Source organism: Crocuta crocuta, unplaced genomic scaffold (assembly GCF_008692635.1).
Source record: "Crocuta crocuta isolate KB4526 unplaced genomic scaffold, BGI_CrCroc_1.0 scaffold271, whole genome shotgun sequence".
NCBI classification, from domain to species: Eukaryota; Metazoa; Chordata; class Mammalia; order Carnivora; family Hyaenidae; genus Crocuta; species Crocuta crocuta.
In genome coordinates this window covers 2,811,524-2,830,960 of record NW_027527824.1, presented here as the reverse complement: position 1 = coordinate 2,830,960, position 19,437 = coordinate 2,811,524, and the positions used below count along the sequence as shown (strand labels likewise).

The following is a 19,437-nucleotide window of genomic DNA, read 5'->3' as shown; positions in this document are numbered from 1 at the left end:
TCTCCGGCTTTCCAGCATTTTTTTTTTCCTATTTGTTCCCCTGGAGGGAGCAAAATTGAAAGACCAGTCAGATTTTGGTCTCAGAGTTCGAGTTAATGCTCAAACTCATTAGAGCAGTGGTTCTCTAACGTTAACAAACATTAGNGGTCCATTAACTCTGAAGTCGCTCCCCCAAATTTGTATTTCCAAGCAACTCCCAAGTGATGCTGATACTGCTGGTTGGACTGTGGGAAGCACTACACTGAGGCTCGCGGGAATTCGATGTAGAAGTGTGACCATCGCAATTTACGTTTAGAAAGGCAAACTTCGCAAAAAACAAAACAAAGCAACCAATCGACCAAACAAGCAAAAACCCCGACACACTCCCAGACAAAAGCAAACCTCTAGGAAGCCACACATACTCCCGCTTAGTCTGCACAATTTGCTTTATCGGTTCTATGAAAAGGTTCGTGTCATTTAAATACCTACCTAAACCGGTTCCGCCAAATTCCCGCCATTCAAGGCCATACTAAAGGTCAGGCTCCTGCCTAAGACATAGCAGCAGTCGTCTTACGGACATTGAGCCTCCTTCACCTGCGTGGAAAAATGCACCGCCCGCTCCCCACCTCCCCGACCCGACTTGACATTGACCTCAAAGGGGCTATCTACTTCTCTCAAGGTAGAGAGCATCGGTTTTAGGAATGTTTGCATGAATACAGTAAACCTGCTTCGGGCAGGACCGGAGCTACACACGTCAGTGACAGTTAAAAGAACAAAAAACCGAAACGCTAAACTCCCGCCGCCGCTACGGTGCTGGAACCACCCTCTCTTCCACCTGGAGGACGAAAGGGGCTTGGCCGAGCGCGCGGCGCCCACGTGACCGCCGAGAGCCGCGCACAGCTAAGTCGCGCGATCTGCCGTCATATCAGCTTATGCCGCCGGCCCCTGATTGGCTGGCGGCTCCTGCTGCTAGGAGCGTGGGTGTGGCCACGCCCCTCCGGGCCCGGCCCGCTGGCTGACCGCCGTTGGGCTCACTGTGGCCGCCGGCAGCCTACGACCCGAAGGAGGTGGATCGGCGGCGGCGGAACCCTCGGGAGGTAGGGGTGACAGGAGGGCGTGGAGGAGGCGGCGGAATACCGCCGGAGCGGGATGGGCGAGGAGAGGAAGGAAAGCGGAGGGAGAGAAATCGGCAGGCTGGGTCTCAGGTGAGGAAGATGGGCGCGCGCCGGACGCTTTCTTTCACCACTGGCTGAGGGTGTCAAGCTCCTGGCGGGCGCTGGGGCTCCGGCGGTGACCCGTGGCCGGGATTGGCAGGCAGCCGGGCGTCCTGGCAGTGTGCGCAGGCTGTGATGGGTCGAGTGCGGGGCGCAGAGGGCGCTCGCTGTCCCGGGCTGGCGGGGGTGGGGAGAGGGGCGGCCGGAGACCTGGGGTGTGGGGGGCTGTAGCCCGGCCGGAGGTTTCGGGGCGCGGAGGAGGCACGCACGTGAAAGCAACAGACACAGCGAGGGACGTGAAGAAAACGAGCTGTGTGATGTTGGTCTCTGCGAATCGCTCATCCCAGGGAAGTCTGTCCAGCGATCGCTCATGCTTTGCTTTGAGACAGATTTCCCTGTGTTTTGGAGGGTTCCCCTCCCCCCACTTTTTTAAAGGGGCAAAGATATTAGGCTGTGACCTCCTGACCATTGCAGTGCAAACCCCAGTTACTGCAACGTAATTCGAATGGAGGGACAACAGTCCACGGTTTGTAAAGACTAGAAGAGAAGGGAAATACTGTATCCATTTAGCATCGAAAAAGGAGAAAATCATGTCTTTTGGCATCCCTGTGTTATAGCAGAGTAAATTTGGAGGTTGTGTAAAGTTTCAAACGTCAGTACATAAAGTTTCCAAACTGGAAAGCTGTGGCAGACAGATATTTTCTTTTGACTTTTTTAAATATGTTTGTTTATTTTCGAGAGAGAGAGAGAGAGACAGTGTAAGCAGGGGAGGGGCAGAGAGAGAGGGAGACACTGAATCCCAAGCAGGCTCCAGGCTCCGAGCTGTCAACACAGAGCCTGACTCGGGAGCTTGAACCCACGAACCTGAAGATCCAGACCAGAGCCAAAGTCAGGCACCCCTAGACAGATATTTTTAACCAAAACCTTCCGTCAGGTTACCTGTCTTTATATCACCTTCAGTGTGTGCGTGTGTGTTTAGGTTTCTAATGATAAACATCTAAAAAAATAAGTACATGATCCTTGATCACTTACAGAAATGCTTGTCCATTCATTATGTAATGTAATTAGCATGGAATACTGAGAATTCCCCATCGGTGTTTATACAGTTCGAGAGAGAATGAGCGAGAATATAATGTAGAAGCTGGGAGAACAGACTCTGGAATATACATCCCAGTTGTTACTTGTACTTAAGTTATTTAAACACTCCTGCCCTCAGTTTTCCTTTCTCTAAAGTCAGGGTTACAGAATAACCTACCTCCTAGGATTGTGAGAATTAAACAAAGCAATACATAAAAAGCGTTTTTAAACAATACCTGGTTCTCAACAAATGTTAGCTGTTATTGTCTATACTTTTAAAATAAAGCAAAAGTAATAGTAGACTCAGTCATTCTAAGCCTTATTGCGTTTTATTAATAACTTTTATTTTTAAAAAGTTTCTTTGTTTCTGTAAGTGTAAAATAATGCCAGCTTTGTTTCAGTAATGGGTCGTTAACTTGGAATCTGTGAAGATTCTAAGGGGGGTATAAACCCCTTAAAATTATATGCAAAATTATTTGAATTTGCAGTCACTGAGAATGTTAACAATTAAGGCGCTGAAGAGTTGAGATAGTGATGAAGAGGCCCTGGAACTTAGTGCAAGTTTATGAACTTGGACTCTGTGGGGCACCTGGGTGGCTCAGTCAGTTGAGCGTCCAGCTCTTGATTTGGGATCAGATCATGATCTCACCATTCATGGGTTCGAGCCCTGTATCAGGTTCTACACTGCCATTATGGAGCCTGCTTGGGATTCTCTGCCTCTGCCCCTCCCCTACTCTCACCTGCTCTTTCTGTCTGTCTCTCTCTCTAAACAATAAAACATAAATTAAAAAAAAGATAGACCTTGGACTTTGTAACCAGACCGCATGTGTTTGAATTCCCGCTCCAGCATTTGTTACTTGATAATCCCAAACATTACTTGAATTTCCTGTGCCCAACTTCTTGATCCATAAGGTAATACTAGCACCTAACTCATAGGACTTCTTGAAAGGGTTAAATGAGCTAATATTTACGGTGCCTAGTATACAGTAAATACTGATACTAAATATTATCAATTATTTTTCAAAGAAAAACCAAATGACCTCTTTCTCCCTTAGGTTAAAGTAATTTTGACTCAGCTTTGGCTCCCATAACAGCAGTTCTAATATCTCCAGTTATTAGAAACTAGAAATGTCCTTAAACCTTAAGAACAATTCTGTCATGAAGATATGTTATCTCATTTTACAGATGTGGATTTGAATATAAACTTCAAATTTGAATTGCAGTTTTGAGAGTGTATTGTTCCTGACTTCAAAAGATTTTTTGGCTAGATGTCATAAAGCATAGCAATATATATAGGAATACTTAATATCTACCTTTGACAAGGAGAATTAATTGAAGTCAAAATTCTAAAAACACTTAAAACAGGTTTTATTTCACAGTATCTAAACTTCCTGGAGATTGACCGAGGTACATTCCCTCCTCCCTTCCAGGCACTGATTTTTTGTCACGGTGATTATGTAAAGGGAATATACAAATTAACACAGCTAGCATGGTCCTCAGATAAAAGCAAAACTGAAGTTAAGGACTGAGATCTTAGGAAAGTTATTACTTACATCTGCTATTGAAGGTTGACTAAAGTAGATTCTTGGTTAATGTTTGAGTTGTTTTTGGCTGCACTGTACTGTATTTACTTAGGGCTATGGGACAGTGTACCTAACATGCAGATTAGTCCATAAACTCTTAAGCAACCTGTAGTGGTGTCACAATATCTTTCTCAGTTGTTGGCTTGTTTTTAAAGGTTTGTGTTTCCCAGCATTACTTAGAGTACTCCCTTCGCTACGTTATTTCCCTTGTCAGTTTCTGCCCCTTTTGGCTTCAATTTCAACTACCACAATCTCACTTTTGAACTTCAGATTCATATTTGCATGTAGTCTACTGCTTTATGTCTAAGAGTAAACATAGAGTTGAAGCTTATTAGTCTATGCTAATTAGATGTAAGACTCAAACTGAAGCCATCATTCTGTATACATCCCAGTCCCTGTGGCACCGAATATACAGCTCTGCCAATAGTCCCTCTTTTGATCATGATGACATCACTGTCCATTTGGGCCAGCTAAAATCTCACAGTCATCCTAGATTTCTCCCTCTTTCAGATTCCAGTATTTAATTGGTTGTCAAGCCCTGTGGTTTTATGGGTGTTTTTTTTTTTAAGCAGGCGCCACACCCACTGCTAAGCCCAACAGGGGGCTTGAACTCATGACCCTGGGTCAAGACCTGAGCTGAGATCAAGAGTCAGACGCTTAACCAACTGAGGCACCCAGGCGTCCCAAGCCCTATGGGTTTTTTACTTGCTCAATCTCTGATGAATATGTATGTTCTTAGAGCTGGGCTAGACTACCGCAAGAGCAACCAAATTAGTCAGTCTCTCTCTCTCTCTCTCTCTCTCTTTCCCTGCTTCTCTTCAATACTTGTATTCCTAATGGAATGGTTTCTATGAAGTACAAGTCTAATTATAACCTCTTCCTGCCCAGAAACCTTTTAGTATCTCTCCGTCGTTGTATAAGGGAAAGTTCGATTTCCTGGCAGGGCAGCAAAGCCCTTCACAGTCTGATACCACTTTGCTTTTATAAGGTTTGCCCCCAAAAATTTTCTTCCCCTCTGTTTTACCCATCACACTGTTTGGCACCCACCAGTGACACCCGTTGAGCCACGAATGTAGCATGACTTTTTCCATGCCTTTGCAAGTTGCTATTTTTATTTGAAATGCCTATCTCTAACCTTTTCTTTCTGATAATGTCCTTGAACACATGAATCAGATGTGTGTATACCTTTATGATAGCATTTGCATTGATGTAATTATTTCTGTAATTGCCTTATCTTGCACATGGATTTCGACTGTATCTTTTCAGTCTTTATAAGCTCATTATCGAGTTTAGAGCTTGATGCTTAATTGTTATTTGAATGAATTAACAATATATGGTGAAGGATATATGTCAGTTATCTGGCGTGTGGCATTAGTTAAAACTTTCCATACTAAAGTGAGAAAAAAAAATGCTTACAATGCCTATCGCAAAAAAGGAGCTAAACACTCTTCATAAATAAGGACTTCTAGAATTTGATTTTAAGAAACTGAAAACCCAGTGAGAAAATGGGCAAGGGATAAAAACATAACTTCACAGAAAACATATAAACTATTCTAAATAGGTGTACTCATGCTCAACCTCACTGATAATAAGAAAAAGATAAATATATACTGAGATATCATTTCTTTGCTATCAGATTAGCGAGCATCTTAAAGTTTGATGCTATTCTCTGTTAAGGTTACAGGGAAACAGATACTATGGCCTTGCAAAGGGGTACAGTTCCTGGCAGAGCAATTGGACAGTGTCTACCAGAGTTACCAATGCAGTTCATCTCTGCCCTAGCTCTTCTGCTTGTAGAAATTTATACACTGTAGGGTTAATCGTTGTAACATTGCTTTAAATCGCCTAAGATTAGAGTCTATCCAAATCCATGTACATGAGTTAAATAAATAGCAGTGAAGTCACACAAAGGAACATACGACCATAGTCCCATAGCCACACTTTCAAAGCCTGAAAAGCCCTGAAAAACCAGAAGGGTTTTGTTTTGTTTTTTAAAGATTGGCACTCAATCTCATTTGATGGCATGGGCTGACTCCAGCTGACCGACATGCCCATTTTGTGTTGGTGCCCCTGTCAAGAACCCCCACCCCTTGCAATTTGCTGGGACTGTTTTGGTTACTTTGATTTTAATTGCATAGGGAAACATTAAAAAAAAAAAAAAGGTAGTGAAAGGTAGCCCATGTGAGTAACAGAATTAATGGAAGCATCTGTCATTAGTAATACATGGAACACGGAGTTATGTATTGTAGGAACTTGTGCACAGTGTGTCTGTGAGGCCTCCTGCTGAAAAAGATGGTGTGGGCATTGCCACCATATGTGACTTAAAGACTAGAAAAACAGTTTGCCCAAGTTTTACACTGGTGATGAGGACCAGAAAGAACTAATGAAAAGGGGAAACCATTGCCCAGGACAGAAAATGAAGATCCTTAACCACGTTCTGATTAAGTGGATGTGACAACAAGAACATAAATAAATGCCACCAATAGCTTTGTTGATCTTGAAACAAGCTAGAATACATCATGAAGCATTACTGCTGGAGATGAATGTCAGGATTAAGAAGGGAGGAGTCAGAAATTTAGGAAGCAGCATAATGAAAAATATCTGAAAATATGGTGAAAATTACTCTGGTGGTCATGAAACAGCTAAATATAACCCTGATGAATTGGCCAGGGTAATACCCGATGGAGCCCTGAGTGCTGAATACGTTTGCAATGGTGGTGGGATGTCGTGGTGGCATATTGTTAATTGCTTTGCACAGAAACTATGCCACTTTGCAAGGCCGTAGCAGTGTAGAATAGTGCCTGCTTTCCTGCAGCCTTACCACCAGAGAATATCCTCAGACTTCAGGATATTTGTTCATCTGACAGCAAAGAAATGGTATCTCAGTATATATTTACATGTATGGCATTTGAACAAGCCTCACAAAACACCTGGGCAGAAATCTCCAGACTGGCTCACTAAACACCTGAGGGATCCAAGCTCTAGGCAAGCCGGACTGAAGACCATGGAAATTTTTAAGTTATTCACCGACCACTCTGTTGTGCATTCTCCTCCTCAAAAAGTTTGCAGTTGCCAGCCCCTGATCCTGAGAATTGATGGAGGGGGAGAAGTGTGTTCTAGTTCTTCATGCCAAGAACATGTCTCCCTGGGGCGCCTGGGGGGCTCAGTCGGTTGGGCGTCCAACTTCAGCTCAGGTCATGATCTTCGTGGTCCGTGGGTTCAAGCTCTGCATCAGGCTCTGTGCTGACAGCTCAGAGCCTGGAGCCTGCTTTGGATTCTGTGTCTCCCTCTCTCTGCCCCTCCCCTGCTCACATACTGCCTCTATCAAAAACAAACAAACAAACAAACAAAAAGGAATGTCTCCCTTTGTCCTGTCAGTGGGAGGAGTGGCTTTTCCATCTGTCACAAGAACAGATAGTCCCTGACTTCTGCAGTTGAGATAGCAGCACAGATACCATCTAGCAAATTTATCGTAACTCTCCATGCTGAAAGAAAACGCCCTGAAATTGGAGTCCTTTTAGGAGAGATGTGCCTCTAAAGCTCGTAGCTGAAGGAGTAAACACCTGAGTCCTTACACCTTTATGCATTGCACATCTTCACTACTTCTCATGCTGCCATAGGATATATGTTGGGAAAGAACCCCGAGATGAAAGTAGATCTGGACTGATGCCACTTACCAGCTTGATGTCCCGGAAAAAACCTTCTGGGTGTCAGTTTCTCAGAGCTTTGACGTCCCCTTGTATAACACGAAGATTGGACCCGAGGTGATATTTAAGGTCCCTTCTGGCTCTTAGGGTGGCATTTTTCATACATGGTTTTTCTGAAAATGTTTCTCACTGAGAAATATCAAATGGGTAAATAATCGTTGCACGTGCTTATCCTTTAGGGGCCAAGATGGATCTTGTACTCAGTGCTGCAGATTATTATTTTTTTACGCCGTACATCTACCCAGCCTGGTGGCCTGAGGACAACATCTTCCGGCAAACCATTAGTCTCCTAATTGTAACAAATCTCGGCGCTTATATCCTTTATTTCTTCTTTGCCACACTGAGCTATTATTTTGTCTTTGATCATTCGTTAATGAAGCATCCACAGTTTTTAAAGGTAAGTGATTTTCTTACCTACCTTTACCTGTTTTTACTGTAAAAATAATAATATTTGTGTGTGAGATTTTCAGATCAAACTGGTTATAACCATTAAGTAAAATTTTTGCAACCAGCCTATCCAAGGCTGGGTTAGATGGTTTTGGTAGGGCTGATCCCCTCTCTCCTCTTAATTGAAACAAATAAATGAACCCAACTTCTTTTTTTTTTTTTTTAATTATAAGCCTGGTGTCTTGCTAGATACATAGAATTTCTTTGTTAACAATGATGAATAAATGCACACATTTATGTAATTGTTGACTTTCACAAACTGAAATATGTTTTTACTACATATATATCTTTTGACCATATAGGAGATTGTGGATTTATTTGCAGTCATTTTCTATTTCAGTTATTTATATTTATCAGTTCCTCCAAGGACTGAAAAAAGAGAGGTTTGGAAATTTATGAAAGAAAGAATCATTTTATAAATAGAAATCTAGAATGCAGATTCTGTGAGAAAGAAAGATTAAGAATTTATGGTACTTTTTGCATTTGCTCTTTAAAAAAGAAGTACTTTCCTTACACACGCATTTCCACATATTAACTTTTTTTTTTTTTAATGTTTTATTTATTTCTAGGAGAGAGAGAGAGAGACAGCGTGAGCAGGGGAGGGTCAGAGAGAGAGGGAGTCACAGACTGATACAGGCTCCAGGCTCTGAGCTGGCAGTCAGCACAGGGCCTGACGCAGGGCCCGAACCCACGAACCGCGAGATCATGACCTACGCGAAAGTCGGACGCTTAACCGACTAAGCCACCCAGGCGCCACTCCACATATTAACATTTTAACAGAACACTTTGGCAGCAAGCTCCTTCACATAAAAGAGATTTGAAAAGTCCATTCCAAGACTATTTCATGCTGGTTTTGTTTAACACAGATTGTGTCATTTTTAAGTATTGGAAATTTCATTTTCAGAATCAAGTCTACAGAGAGATTATGTTTACTGTCCAGTCACTGCCATGGATTAGTATTCCCACTGTTTCATTGTTCCTGCTGGAGTTGAGAGGGTACAGCAAATTATATGATGACATAGGAGAGTTTCCAAGTGGTAAGTAAATAATATCAACATGAGGCACAGAGTAGTTTCTCTCCAGAACCAAACCTGCCTTTTTTCTTTTTCTTTAAAAATAATTACAGATTGTTTGTGGGATTTTTTTCATTTAAAAATTTTTTTATTTTACTTAATTTTTTTAATAGTTTATTTATTTTTGAGACAGAGAGAGACAGAGCATGAGTGGGGGGGGGGGCGGGCAGAGAGAGAGGTAGACACAGAATCCGAAATGGGCTCTAGGCTCTGAGCTGTTAGCACAGAGCCTGATGCGGGGCTCGAACCCACGAACCGTGAGATCTGACCTGAGCCGAAGTTGGATGCTTAACTGACTGAGCCACCCAGGTGCCCCTATTTAAAATTTTTTAATGTTTATTTATTTTGACAGAGAGAGACAGAGCACGAGCGGGGGAGGGGCAGAGAGAGAGGGAGACACAGAATCTGATGCAGGCACCAGGCTCTGAACTGTCAGCACAGAGCCTGATGTGGGACTTGAACTCACAAACCATGAGATCATGACCTGAGCTGAAGTTCGTCACTCAGCCAACTGAGCCGCCCGGGCACCCCTTAGTTTATTTAAAAAATTTTTTATTAATTTTTATTTCAGAGAGAGAGAGCAGGGGTGAGGGGTGGAGGGTAGGCAGTGGAGAGAGAGAATCTCAAGCAGACTCTACGCTCAGCCCAGAGCCCAATGTGGGGCTCGATTTCATGACCCTGGGATCATGATCTGAGCCAAAATCAAGAGCTGGATGCGCAACCGGCTGAGCTACCCAGGTTCCCCTGTTTAATTGTTTTTTAATGCTTTGTTTTTATGCATTCATGGTTGGCACATATGTACATTTTCTAATCTATCAATGTTAAAGTCTTGGTTGTGGATGGAATTGTGCTTAGGAGAAGATGGATGTGATCAGAGATAGAGCTTTGCATTTATTTGGCATTCTTTTTATTGAATTCATACACCCACAAAGCTCAGATAGTACATGATAACTATAGAAAATCAGAAAATACAGATTTTAAATCCACTGCCCTGCTACCTAGAAACTACCTCTTTGGACATACATCCTTCCACTTTTCTGTGCATGGATACTTCATCATTTATGTTACAAAAATGAAGCCCTGCTACACATACTGGTTGGGACTTCGATTTTTTTTTCTTAGTGTATATATGGCCATCTTTTCATGTCAGTAAATATTGACTTATATAGTATATTAGTTACAGTATCACATTATGTAGCTATCCATAGTTTATTTAAATGATCCCCAAATTTTAGACTTTTAGATTATTCCTTTTTTTCTTTTGTAGCCAGCCCTGCAGTGACTAAACTTAATTTTTGTGAAATTCTGAAATTATTTAATGAAAATAACATTTCTAGTGTCTAGCATTAGAAAGCAAGAATAGTAGTGAGCATTTATTAAGTGGTAATATGTACCAGCTACAGTTCTAAGCTTTTCGCATGTCCATTTTATTCTACATCAGGTCTAGGACATAGGTCCTATTATTACGTTCCTTTTAGGTGAGTAAATTAATGTACAGAGAGTGCCAGTAACTTGCGCAGGTCATTCAGCAAATAAGTGGTCTGTCTGGGACTGGCCCCCAGGCTCGCTGCTACCAGCACCTGCCATCCAAGTAAGAGGTTAGATATTTAAAAGAAGGAATCAGAATTATACAGTAGGATGATGAATTGACTAGGCCTTGAAAAGTGCAGGACTATGAGTAACAAGTAAAAGGAGAAAGGGCATTCTAGATATATGGAAGAGAATGAGTAAAGGTACAGAGGTGAAACTTGCGAGAGGTGGGGAGGACATTGAGTAAACCGGCCTGGTTAGTATAGGAACAGATGAGGCAGGGAAGAGCAGAAAGAGTTGGGTTATGGAGTAACTCCTAGGTTTAATATATTTAGTGGGAAATAAAGTTCTAAGCAGGAAGACAGTATGTGAAGATATGTCTTATTAGGATTAGGATCAATGTGAAGGAAACATTAACTGTGTTATTTATGCCCAGAGATTTAAAGTATAAAGAAGTCTCGAAGCATAGGTTTTTCTCTGTCTCATAAGTGTCTTCATAGTTTGACATTTTAGGTGGGGCACTATAAGAGGCGAATGAGGAAATGAGCAGATACCAGAGAGATTAGGGAGATTAATTTATAAGGTATTGAATTAGCCAAAGCGGTGCATAGTGTTGAGTCTAGGATCGTATTTTGCCCACTCAGATGGACAAGTACAAAGTAAACTCTGATTCTGGAAGCAGATCTTGCTTCTGACCCACCCTGTTGTTTCTTCTAGGCTGGTTTCGGCTCCTTGTTAGTATCCTGTCCTTCCTCTTTTTCACTGACATGCTGATCTACTGGATTCACAGAGGCCTTCATCATAGACTTGTGTATAAGGTAGAGTGATTTTTAGAGGAAAGTGAAAAAATACATCCATTTCAGTGGTGTATGGTTACAAATTCTGATTTCTGTTTCCCAGAGTCTCCTGTAACTTACTAATACCTAAGTAGCCATAGCATGACAAATACCAGGTTTATTTTGTTTGGGTCCTTCATGGGTCTGGAGGGGCTATGTTAAAATTTTACCATGTTCAGGTAAAGGAGGGCATTTTATAAAGTGATTTTGCCGAATTTACATTGATTCTTTAGTTAGGTCATTTCCACAACATGAGCATGAGAAGCTAAGTTGGAAATTAAAGGTGGTTATTAACTGTGTTCTTTCCTTCTGTAGCGCATTCACAAACCTCACCATCTCTGGAAGATTCCTACTCCATTTGCAAGTCATGCTTTTCACCCTGTGGATGGCTTCCTTCAGAGTCTACCTTACCATATATACCCTTTTGTCTTTCCATTACACAAGGTGGTTTATTTAGGTTTGTACATCTTGGTCAACATCTGGACAATTTCCATTCATGATGGTGATTTCCGTGTTCCCCAGATCTTACGGCCATTTATTAATGGCTCAGCTCATCATACAGATCACCACATGTTCTTTGACTATAACTATGGACAATATTTCACCTTATGGGATAGAATTGGAGGCTCATTCAAAAATCCGTCCTCCTTTGAAGGAAAGGGACCACTTAGTTATGTGAAGAAGATGTCAGAAGAAAAGTGGAACAGTCATGCAGAAAACGGTTGTAAAAATGAAAAATTATTCAGTGGAGAGCTTACAAAGACCGAGTAGTAGAGTGTTGCCCTGTTACTGAATATGATGAAATATGTTTAGTAAAGAAAAATAATCTACATACACACAACGAAGAGACTTAGCAAATAAATGGTATTTGAAAGTCCGCATTGTGGGTACTGCTGATCATGATGGTAGATAAGGAAAGATGCTGTGAACACCAAGATCTTTAACTTCATGCTTACCATACTAGGTGTTGCTCTAAAGGTGTTGTTGGTCTAGCTATAGTCTAGCCAGCATATCTATAACTTGTATAGCCTCAACTGTTTTTATAAGGATAGAGAAATTATTGAGGGGACTAGGTTATGTCCTTTTGCCTTAAGCCACCCATACTGATTAAGAAAAATATGTTGTGCTTGATAATACCAGACTAAGCATCATAAAAAAGAAATACTAATAGAAAGAAATATGGTTACTTATTTCAGGAATGGTTAAGTCTTTGACGTCAGTATGATAACAACTACCTACAGTATTTTGTTCATGTGGAAACATCAGTGTGAAAACAAAACTCTGATAAAATATATTAGCAGTCAAGTAAATGACCTGATTAATAGCAGGTATAATAAGATTATCATCTTCCTACATGTGGGAAGCTTATTCTCTGCGGACATTGTCAACTATTACATTTTACTGGTGAAAAATATAAATTAGAATTTTAAAAAATACCGATACCACCATGATTTAATCCAAACTTGGGATTATTTTAAGATTTTGATGGTTATTGTTTTAAACCATTGTTTAATAAGTGTAAAATTATGTGAACCTGAATATAGTTAGAAAGGGAAATTTGATACCCAAGTAATATATTTGACACTACTGCTTTTTTAATTAAATGGATGCACCGCACTTTTGATATGTTTCAAAGTTACAATCCTGTAAGTTCCTATGAAAGGAAGTAATTACCAAATATTTAGGCCTATCACTGAAGATTAGCTTTGAAAACTTATTTTCTTTCTGTCCTCTCCCTTCACTTTTCCCCATATTCTGTGCAAAAAGATTTAACAAATACTTTCATAAAGAAATGTTGTGTGTTGTAACAAATATATTGGAAAAACATGGTTTGGAAAGGCATTCTTATAAGCTATTTATGTAAAATCAATAAAAGTTGATTATTATTGAACTGTATCAGTTAAATATTGTAACAGCACAAAGGATTCTTTGTACAAATTCTGTGTGAATTTGAAACCACAGAAATGATGTGCATTGTCAGAACTTTTAAATGTTCCCAAACGCTCAAGTTCAGGAGAGAAAGAGGGCATATCACATTATTTTCATATTTCACATTTTTATTAGGTTTGAGTGTTTTAGCAAGAGACCAGTCATAAAGCTTAATGCTTGGTATCCTGAAGAAAATCTTTTTTTTCTGAGTTACTGTTAATGGTGTCCTACTACTTAAACATACTAGGTGCACCTGGTGTTTTGTGACTGATAAATGCAGACAAGTGATTTTCACTAACCCCCCCCCTCCCCGGCTCCAGTGCTCCATTTTGCCCCCCAAAATTAGGAAATTAAGAAGTAAACCTTGTTTCTGGTGATAATGACGGCTAATATTCAAGTTTTCTATTTGCTGTTTTGGCTTTGGTAGTTTATATGTTTCTAGGAATTTATCCATTTCTTCCAGGTTGTCCAATTTGTTGGCATATCGTTTTTCATAATATTCTCTTATAATAGTTTGTATTTTTGTGCTATTGGTTGTCTCTCCTCTCATTTGTGATTTTATTTATTTGGGTCCTTCCTCTTTTCTTTTGGATAAGCCTGGATAGAGGTTTATTAGTTTTATTAATGTTTTTCTGAGAATGTGCTCCTGGTTTCACTGATCTGTTTTTTCTTTTGGTTTTTTAGTTTCTATATCATTTATGTCTGCACTAATCTTTACTATTTCCTTCTTTCTGCTGGTGTTAGGCTTTGTTGTTCTTTTTCTAGTTCCTTTAGATGTAAGATTAAGTTGTTTGGGACTTTTCTTGCTTCGTTGGGTAGGCCTGTATTGCTGTGTACTTCCCTCTTAGGACTGCTTTTGCTGTGTCCCAAAGGTTTTGGACTGTTTTGAATGACAGCTAATATTTATTGAGCTTGTGCTCTTGATCAGGCACTATTACAAGTCCTTGACATGAGGAAATGGGGATGCACTTGTCTGACTTTTCCAAGGTTATTTCTCTCTCATTGTAAAGCCAAGTGTGGATGTTTCTGGTCGGTGGACAGCTTTCCACAGCCATTCTGAGACCCAGGCTCCTTCCATCTTAGGGCTGCCTGTCTCTAATTTACAGAACCTTCCTCACTGAAGGAGCCCATAGAGGAAGAGGGAGAAGTACCCTCTGTGGGTCAGGCCTGAGAGTCTTGCATATCCCTTGCCATGTTCCTTTGGACAAAACTTAGTTGTATGGCCAATCACACCGAAAGACTTTGATTCTGGAAAATGTGTCCAATTGTGCCTGGGAGCCTGGGGCAACTGCTTTCTGGAACAGCTAGCCAGTTTGCCATGCTCACATAATTTATTCCTCTTTTTGGGGGTCCCAGTAAAGGCATTGAAGTGGTGAATGAGACCCCAGAGTATTTCAAGGTATCTTTGTATCCTTAATTCCCCAATTCCCATTGTGAGTGTTAGTTTCCTCTAGATTCTTACTTCTGTGTCGCTAATAGAAAAGAAAGGACAGAATTTATCGGGAGAGGAAAGCTTCCTAAAGATGTTAATAATAATCAGACTAATCTGTATCCTCTTGCCTTTTTCCCTTTTTTTGTCCACCTTTTTTCTTTAATTCTAATCTCATTAAGCAGTATTACATTAAGTAGTCCCACATTATTTTCTATACTACTAGTGCATTGTCCAAGGCTCCTTTAGAGGAATTCAGACAATATTCATGGAAGTGAGGATCTAAATTCCTTCTCACAGGAACATCAAGTGCAAGGCTTTCCCCCTTGACTTTGAAACCTTTTATAGTTAAAGAACAGATAGGGACAGTCAGCTTTTTCCACTTTTATGGTAGAAATTGGGAAATGGATGGAGGTGGTACAAGAACACATTTTGAAAACACATTTTGTCTCTGTTTCTTTGTCTCTCTGTCTCTTTATGCTGTGAATTTCCTACTTCTCATTTTTCTGCCCCATGTTTCTTCCTCTTCCCATCTTAAGTCAGGGACAGATCCGGCAGAGAATTATGAGTTTAGGTTTTGATACATGAAGTCTGCAGTGCTAGCAGATTATTTAAATAGAGATGATGTCTGGGAGGAAGATGGAAAGAAGGAAGACAAATCAGAACAAAGATTTGAGATCGACTCGGAGAAGCAAAGTGTGAGGCCATGAGAGTGCCAAGGGAGCATGAAGAAAGAGACCCAAAGAAACAAACCAACTTAAGGGGTAAAGAACTTCCTTTCCTTGTCTTCCCTACTTCTTCAAAGTCAAACACCTTGACTGGCAGTCTCCTATCAGCAGTTACTGCTTTTTGTCCTCTCTCATTGTTAACTGTACCCAATTTATTCTAGACACCAGAATCCTTCAAAGGAGAGACCGTGTGTGAATCATTATTGTATTAAAACTATGTGTCCTTAAAAGACATGGTTGAGATGCGGGGCGCCTGGGTGGCTCAGTCCATTAAACGTCCGACTTGGGCTCAGGTCATGATCTCATAGTCTGTGAGTTTGAGCCCTGTGTTAGGCATTGTGCCAACCCCTCCCCCCCCCAAAAAAAACATGGTTGAAGGTTGCTAAATACTTTGCTGAATAAATTAATGAAGTGATGGAAATGCCGTTCTCATCAGTAAGCATTTAATGAACCCTCAACAGGTGTCACACACTGCACCAGATGCTGCAGATATTTATTCTGTAGATTCTTAAACACTGTCTTTTTAGCCAATAATTCACGTCTTACTCATTAGCTGACATTTGCTAAGTGCCTGGGAGGAGTCAAAGAGAAAGTAAAGAGGATTTGGATGGGTTCTAATCAAAGATGGACTGTCTTTTTTTTCTCACTCAAAGTCACACCCCCACTGGGAATGAACAAACAACACTGGCCAGTACCCTGGATTCTGACCATATAGGAATCAGTAGTATGAGTATCGATCACAGAGTTGAATGCATCTGTGTGGAGTTACTACAGAACAGTGCACTGGATACAAAAAGAAAAAAATAAGATCTTCAAAATTACTGGCTGATTACACCAAGAAATACTGAACCTAGGAAGACAATCTGTAACTTCAGCTAGAATGTAATTCATCTCCAGGGAATTAACAGACACTAATTGCTTTGGAGTTAAAACAGTGTTGAGTCCTGGCTCTGCCACTTGCAGACTATATGACCTTAGTTTATCTGTAAACTGATGAAAATACTCTCTATCTGATAAGATTAAATGCATTAGAAACAATTAAATGTCAACAGAGGCTATTATTCATGTAAATTGTGGGCCTCTGCTTTCTAGGTTCAGCGATTATTATCATTACACCTAGGATAGCCTCTCAATGGAAATCACTTACTGGGAGAAAAAAATGCCCTTGGGTAATTTCACCTTAACATGGGAGAGTGAGAGACATGGGTTGAACGAGAAATAGGGAGCACAGAGGAAAAATCCTAAGAAAATCCAAAATTGACACATCTATCTACTGTAAATTTTCTTTGTAAGAATTGTTAAGATCTCTAAATTATTTGTTGCTAAGTAATTTTCTTTTAAAAATGCATTGTCGGGGCGCCTGGGTGACTCAGTCGGTGAAGCATCCAAATCCTGGTTTGGCTCAGGTCATGATCTCACGGTTCGTGGGATTGAGCCCTGCATCAGGCTCTGAGCTGACAGTGCAGAGCCTGCTTGGCATTCTATGTCTCTCTCTCTCTCAGCCCTTCCCTCTGCCCCAAACAAGTAAGTAAACTTTAAAAAGGTAAAATATTTGTGCTATCGACTTTCATCCACTTCTTGTATCATTTTGTTATTGATTTTAAAATTATAGTGCTCGCTTTGGTAGCACATATACTAAAATTGGAACAATACAGAAAAGATTAGCATGGCCCCTGCGCAAGGATGACACGCAAATTCGTGAAGCGTTCCATATTTTTTGGGCATGGAGGAGGACACTTGTGGGGATGAGCACTGGGTGTTATGTGGAAACTAATTTGACAATAAACTATTTGTAAAAATGCAAAATTTGATTTTGATTAATACATAACCATGATCATGAGTTTAAAAATCAAACTAAAAACGTTACTAAAAAAAGGGAGAAAATGTCTAAATGAATCTGTACAAATGTACAAATCAATATATGAGATCTTAGCAAGGAAAATATAAAAATTGTCTTTTTTAATAACTAAAGCATTTCATTAGTTAAAAGGAAAAATTCTGAATTTCCTCTTACATGTTTGGTCCTTATAGCTTCCATGGACAAAGCAGTCCTAACCATTTTAGCAAATTCCAATTAAAATACTCTAATAATGTTGAATCTAGGATAACCTATCATCTATAAAGATACAGAATCCTGAATGTTACATACAGTAAATGAAAAGGTTGAATCTGACCATGTTAACAGTATTCCACAATGAAAATAAAAGATCCAGAAAGGCAAAAATAAATAAATAAAATAAAATAAAATTATACTTTTTACACACTAAGCCATTTCCTTAGATGAAAACGTGGCCCCCTGACATGTTCCACCAAACATGTCACCTGGAACTTAGTGCACATTCCAATATTTGAGAGTAATCGCCATGGTGACTTTTGTCCACTGACTGCTTCATTGGGATTTTTTCTTTAATGTAGATATAATTTAAATACAGTAAAATGTACTCATTGTATGGGTTCAATGAGCTTTTAAACAGGTGTACACCATCTAAGCAACACCCCAGTTTAGATATAAAACATTTTCAGGGAGCCTGGGTAGCGTAGTCCGTTAAGCCTCCAACTCTTGATCTCAGCTCAAGTCATGATCTCACAAGTTCGTGAGTTCGATTCCTGGATCAGGTTGTGCACTGATGGTGTGAAGCCTGTCTCTCCTCTCTGCCCTGCCTTGGCTTGTGTTCTCTCTCTCTCTCTCTCTCAAGTAAACTTAAAAACATTTAAAAAAAAGATCCAGAATATTTTCTTTACCAGAAAAAATTTTATCTTCCTTTGCGATCTCTCCACAGCCCTAGGTAACCACTAATCCACTTTCTGTTACTGGAGATTAATTTTGCTTGTTCTACAATTCCTTATAAATGGAATCAGATAGTATGTACTCTTGTGTTTAGTTTTTTTAGCTTACATGTTTTGAAATTCAGGCTATTGTGTACGTCTGTAATTTGTTCCTTTTTATCGCTGTTCCATTGCATTTATTATAATTTGGTTATCTCTGTGTCTACTGATGGATATTTGGGTCATTTCTAGGTGAGGTTATTATGAATAAAGCTGCTACAAACCAATGTACAAGTCTGTGCATGGATTTCTGCTTCCATTTCTTTCTGGTAAATACCTGTTAGTATAATTGCTCAGTAACAGGATAGATATATGTTTAATTTTAAAAGAAACCATCAAACTCTTCTCTGAAGTGATTGTACTATTTTACATTCCAACTACAGGTGAGGAGAATTCCATTTTCTCCACATCCTCACTAACTCTCAGTATTGTCAATCCTTATTTTTAGCTATGCGAGTGGGTGTGGAGTAGTGTCTCATTGTACATGATTTTCATTTTCCTATGACTAATTATGTTAAACACCTTTTTCATGCTTTTTGGCTGTTTTACACTATTCAAGTCATTTGGCCACATTTTTGATGAAGTTGCTTTTCTTTCTATTATTGATTTATAAGAATTCTTATATATTCAAAGGCACAAGTCGTTTGTCAGATATATTTATTGCAAATACATATACTTATGTATACATATATTGCAAATACATATATTTATATATACTTTTATCTGCAGCTTGCCTTTTCATTTCCTTAATTGTGTTTTTTAAATCGGAAACAAGAAAGTGATTTAATTTTGATTAAGACCAATTTATCAATTTACATCTTTCCTAATGATTGCATTTTATGTCCCATCTCAGAAGTCTTTGCCTATCTCAAAACAAGCTCAGACTTCTTTTTGTGTGAAGATTTTTCATAATGCATTCACATTCTTAATAGATATAAGGCTTTTCATATTTTTATTTCTCCATTTGTCAGTTTTGGTACACTGGTTTTCAAGAAATCTGTTTATTTCATTTAAGTTTTCAAATTTGTTGCCGTAAAATTGTAACATTCTCCTATTACGCTTTCTTTCAGTGTATTGTC

General features: G+C 39.8%; 1 protein-coding gene and 1 non-coding gene across 2 annotated transcripts; both read left to right on the top strand.

The window, feature by feature from the left end:
• Nucleotides 1-991: 991 nt before the first annotated feature.
• On the top strand, nucleotides 992-13,337 carry SC5D (sterol-C5-desaturase). The gene is made up of 5 exons (XM_077776668.1): nucleotides 992-1,076; nucleotides 7,740-7,957; nucleotides 8,912-9,044; nucleotides 11,328-11,428; nucleotides 11,762-13,337. The coding sequence occupies exons 2-5, from the start codon at nucleotides 7,748-7,750 to the stop codon at nucleotides 12,215-12,217; spliced, it is 900 nt and encodes a 299-aa protein (XP_077632794.1). The 5' UTR covers nucleotides 992-1,076; nucleotides 7,740-7,747; the 3' UTR covers nucleotides 12,218-13,337.
• Nucleotides 13,338-17,143: 3,806 nt separating this feature from the next.
• LOC144243182 (U6 spliceosomal RNA) lies at nucleotides 17,144-17,250 on the top strand. Its single transcript, XR_013338563.1, has one exon. It is a non-coding gene; the product is annotated as a U6 spliceosomal RNA (small nuclear RNA).
• The last annotated feature ends 2,187 nt before the right edge of the window (nucleotides 17,251-19,437 follow it).

What these genes read in the sequence shown, in the direction of transcription:
- SC5D (XM_077776668.1), top strand. Translation starts at nt 7,748, where the DNA reads ATGGATCTTGTACTCAGTGCTGCAGATTATTATTTTTTTACGCCGTAC. An exon ending in AGCATCCACAGTTTTTAAAG is followed by an intron (nt 7,958 to 8,911) that starts GTAAGTGATTTT and finishes TTTCATTTTCAG; the next exon opens with AATCAAGTCTACAGAGAGAT. An exon ending in CATAGGAGAGTTTCCAAGTG is followed by an intron (nt 9,045 to 11,327) that starts GTAAGTAAATAA and finishes TGTTTCTTCTAG; the next exon opens with GCTGGTTTCGGCTCCTTGTT.